At 56.2% G+C, this 4333-nt stretch overlaps 1 protein-coding gene across 1 annotated transcript in view; it reads left to right on the top strand.

The window, feature by feature from the left end:
• Positions 1 to 3175: 3175 nt before the first annotated feature.
• The window catches only part of nprl3 (NPR3-like, GATOR1 complex subunit), a 41959-nt gene continuing 40801 nt past the window's right edge, over positions 3176 to 4333 (top strand). The window contains 1 exon segment of the mRNA XM_041179567.1: positions 3176 to 3968. Coding sequence (XP_041035501.1) covers positions 3815 to 3968 — 154 coding nt within the window. The 5' untranslated portion in view covers positions 3176 to 3814.

The following is a 4333-nucleotide window of genomic DNA, read 5'->3' as shown; positions in this document are numbered from 1 at the left end:
AGTGTATTGGTGACCAGTCTCTGCTAACTCACCGAGTGGATGGTGTATTGGTGACCAGTCTCTGCTAACTCACCGAGTGGACGGCGTATTGGTGACCAGTCTCTGGTAACTCACCGAGTGGACGGCGTATTGGTGACCAGTCTCTGCTAACTCACCGAGTGGACGGCGTATTGGTGACCACTGTCTGCTAACTCACCGAGTGGACGGTGTATTGGTGATCAGTCTCTGCTAACTCACCGAGTGGACGGTGTATTGGTGACCAGTCTCTGCTAACTCACCGAGTGGACAGTGTATTGGTGACCAGTCTCTGCTAACTCACCGAGTGGACGGTGTATTGGTGACCAGTCTCTGCTAACTCACCGAGTGGACGGTGTATTGGTGACCAGTCTCTGCTAACTCACCGAGTGGACGGTGTATTGGTGACCAGTCTCTGCTAACTCACCGAATGGATGTGTATTGGTGACCAGTCTCTGCTAACTCACCGAGTGGACAGTGTATTGGTGACCAGTCTCTGCTAACTCACCGAGTGGACGGTATATTGGTGACCAGCCGCAGGTAACTCATCGAGTGGACGGTGTGTTGGTGACCAGTCTCTGCTAACTCACCAAGTGGACGGTGTGTTGGTGACCAGTCTCTGGTAACTCACCGAGTGGACGGTGTATTGGTGACCAGCCGCAGGTAATTCACCGAGTGGACGGTGTATTGGTGACCAGTCTCTGGTAACTTACCAAGTGAATGTGTATTGGTGACCAGTCTCTGCTAACTCACCGAGTGGACGGTGTGTTGGTGACCAGTCTCTGGTAACTTACCGAGTGGATGTGTATTGGTGACCAGTCTCTGGTAACTCACCGAGTGGACGGCGTATTGGTGACCAGTCTCTGCTAACTCACCGAGTGGACGGCGTATTGGTGACCACTGTCTGCTAACTCACCGAGTGGACGGTGTATTGGTGATCAGTCTCTGCTAACTCACCGAGTGGACGGTGTATTGGTGACCAGTCTCTGCTAACTCACCGAGTGGACGGTGTATTGGTGACCAGTCTCTGCTAACTCACCGAGTGGACGGTGTATTGGTGACCAGTCTCTGCTAACTCACCGAGTGGACGGTGTATTGGTGACCAGTCTCTGCTAACTCACCGAATGGATGTGTATTGGTGACCAGTCTCTGCTAACTCACCGAGTGGACAGTGTATTGGTGACCAGTCTCTGCTAACTCACCGAGTGGACGGTGTATTGGTGACCAGCCGCAGGTAACTCATCGAGTGGACGGTGTGTTGGTGACCAGTCTCTGCTAACTCACCAAGTGGACGGTGTGTTGGTGACCAGTCTCTGGTAACTCACCGAGTGGACGGTGTATTGGTGACCAGCCGCAGGTAACTCACCGAGTGGACGGTGTATTGGTGACCAGTCTCTGGTAACTTACCAAGTGAATGTGTATTGGTGACCAGTCTCTGCTAACTCACCGAGTGGACGGTGTGTTGGTGACCAGTCTCTGGTAACTTACCGAGTGGATGTGTATTGGTGACCAGTCTCTGGTAACTCCGAGTGGACGGTGTATTGGTGACCAGTCTCTGCTAACTCAACAAGTGGATGTGTATTGGTGACCAGCTGCAGGTAACTCACCGAGTGGATGGTGTATTGGTGACCAGTCTCCGAAAACTTACCGAGTGGATGTGAATTGGTGACCAGTCTCTGCTAACTCACCGAGTGGACAGTGTATTGGTGACCAGTCTCTGCTAACTCACCGAGTGGACAGTGTATTGGTGACCAGTCTCTGGTAACTTACCGAGTGAATGTGTATTGGTGACCAGTCTCTGGTAACTTACCGAGTGAATGTGTATTAGTGACCAGTCTCCGAAAACTTACCGAGTGGATGTGAATTGGTGACCAGTCTCTGCTAACTCACCGAGTGGACAGTGTATTGGTGACCAGTCTCTGGTAACTTACCGAGTGAATGTGTATTGGTGACCAGTCTCTGGTAACTTACCGAGTGGATGCGTATTGGTGACCAGCCACTGGTAACTCACCATGTTTACCGTGTCACTCTTGACAACCCCCTTTTTTGGATGAGATGTTAAATTGAGCTCCCCGTCTCCCCTCTCGGCAGACGACAATGATCACATGGACGCTGTTCAGAAAAAGGGAGAGTGAGGGCTTGGGGTTGGGTGTGAGTGGTGATGGGAGTGCAGGTGAGGGGGTGGGTGGTAATGAGGGGTGAGGTTGGTGGGAGTGATGGGTGGTAGGGATGAGAGGTTGGGGGTGCAGGTGGTGGTGTGGGAGTGAAGGGAGGTGGGGTGCAGGGGGTTGGGGGTGTTGGATTGCAGAGGGTGAGGGGGTGAGGTTGCAAAGGGGGTGCTATGGGGTTGATGGGGCAGGGGGTCTGGGGTTAGGTGTGAGCAGGGTGGGGTTGCAGGCAATGAGGGACGTGGGAGTGCTGGAGATCAGCATTACCCCTCTCGCCCCCCGCCCCCCGCCCCCCCAAAACGAAGTCAGACATGACCCCCAGAAACAGCGGCTGTGGAATTTGCAGCCTCGGAAATTCTCCAGTTGGCGGTCAGTCTGAGTGGGGAGCTTCCTGCTCGCTAATTGGTTCCCAGCTTCTCCCAACGAGGCCCGTTTTCTGGGGATTTGGAAACCGCTCTGTTCCCCTTTGGGGAGAGCTTGGCGCTACAGAAATGTAAACAGTAATTTCTTCATCTGGTGGGAGTGGGAGTGGGGGTGGGGGTTGTGGTGGATCAATCAATTTCCATTCCCTCCCCCTTTCCCCCCTCCCTCCCCCAACCTCTTTCCCCCGCCCTCCCCCCTCTTTCCCCCTCCCTCCCACCTCTTTCCCCCTCCCTCCCACCTCTTTCCCCCTCCCTCCCCCCTCTTTCCCCCTCCCTCCCCCCTCTTTCCCCCTCCCTCCCCCCTCTTTCCCCCTCCTTCCTTCCCCCCTCCCTCCCCCCTCCTTCCTTCCCCCCTCCCTCCCCCCTCCTTCCTTCCCTCCTCCCTCCCCCCTCCTTCCTTCCCTCCTCCCCCCCTTTCCCCCTCCCTCCCTCCCAACCCCCACTTTTCCCCGTCCGCCCGCCTTTTTCCCCTCCCCCCTCTTTCCCCTCCCCCCTCTTTCCCCTCCTACTCCTCTCCTCTCCCCCTCTACTTCCCGGTAACGACTCCTGACACTGCGGGGACTGGGGCTATTCCACTGCAGCAGCCTCACCCACCGTGAGGGGCTATTCGACGACAAGGGGACTCTTCGCAACAAACAATCAACCCGGCGACAGCATAAAAGATGAAGGCCTGGTGTGTGTGTGTGTGTGTGTGTGTGTGTGTGTGTGAGTGACTTGATCAAAGATGGCCGTACATAAGGGGCGTGGCTTGATTAAAGATGGCCATATCAGCTGAGGAGTGACTGGATTAAAAATGGCCGTGGCTTGAAAGTGTGGACTGGATTAAAAATGGCCGCCAAAGGGAAGTGACATGCTGAGCAGTGGCTGAACATCGGGGAGAGACTTAATTAGAAATGGCCACCAACGGGAAGTGACTTGATTAAACATGGCCGCCATGGGGGGCGGGTCATTCAACATGGCCCCCAACGGGGAGTGACTTGATGAAAGATGGCCGCCGAGACGGACAGGCAAACTCCCGCCCCCCGTTGATGAAACGAAGCTTCCCTCAGTCAAAACGGCGAATGAGTGACAGAAGCGACATTCGGTCGAGGCCAAAGTGACGGAGATTCCTGCTGCAGCGGATAGATCGGGGGAGGGGTGAAAGGTCAGCAGTTGGATTTTCGGTCACCCTACAACGGGGGAGCGACTGTGTCGCTGAAACGGGTCTGAATGCAGCAGCAGCAGCAACAACAACAACAACAACAATGGGGGGAGGACACCAACCCCATCAGTGTGATCCTAGTGAGCTCTGGGAGCAGGGGCAACAAGCTCCTCTTCAGGTTCCCATTCCAACTGCAGCAGGAGCAGCAAGGCGCTCAGAGCAGTAAGTTGGGGGGAGAGGGAGGGAGAGGGAGAGGGAGAGGGGGAGAGGGAGAGGGAGAGGGGGAGAAGAGGGGAGGGAGGGGGAGGGAGGGAGGGGGAGAAGGGGGAGGAGAAGGGAGGGAGGGGGGAAAGGGGAGGAGAAGGGGGGAGGGGGAAAGGGGAGGAGAAGGGGGGAGGGGGAAAGGGGAGGAGAAGGGGGGAGGGGGAAAGGGGAGGAGAAGGGGGGAGGGGGGAAAGGGGAGGAGAAGGGGGGAGGAAGAGAAGGGGGGAGGGGGGAAAGAGGGGGAGGAGAAGGGAGGATGGGGGGAAAGGGGAGGAGAAGGGGGGATGGGGGGAAAGGGGAGGAGAAGGGGGGATGGGGGGAAA

The sequence above is a fragment of the Carcharodon carcharias genome, chromosome 35 (genome assembly GCF_017639515.1).
Source record: "Carcharodon carcharias isolate sCarCar2 chromosome 35, sCarCar2.pri, whole genome shotgun sequence".
NCBI lineage: Eukaryota > Metazoa > Chordata > Chondrichthyes > Lamniformes > Lamnidae > Carcharodon > Carcharodon carcharias.
The sequence above is the reverse complement of the archived record's forward strand: the minus strand, read 5'-3'. Positions and strand labels throughout refer to the sequence as shown.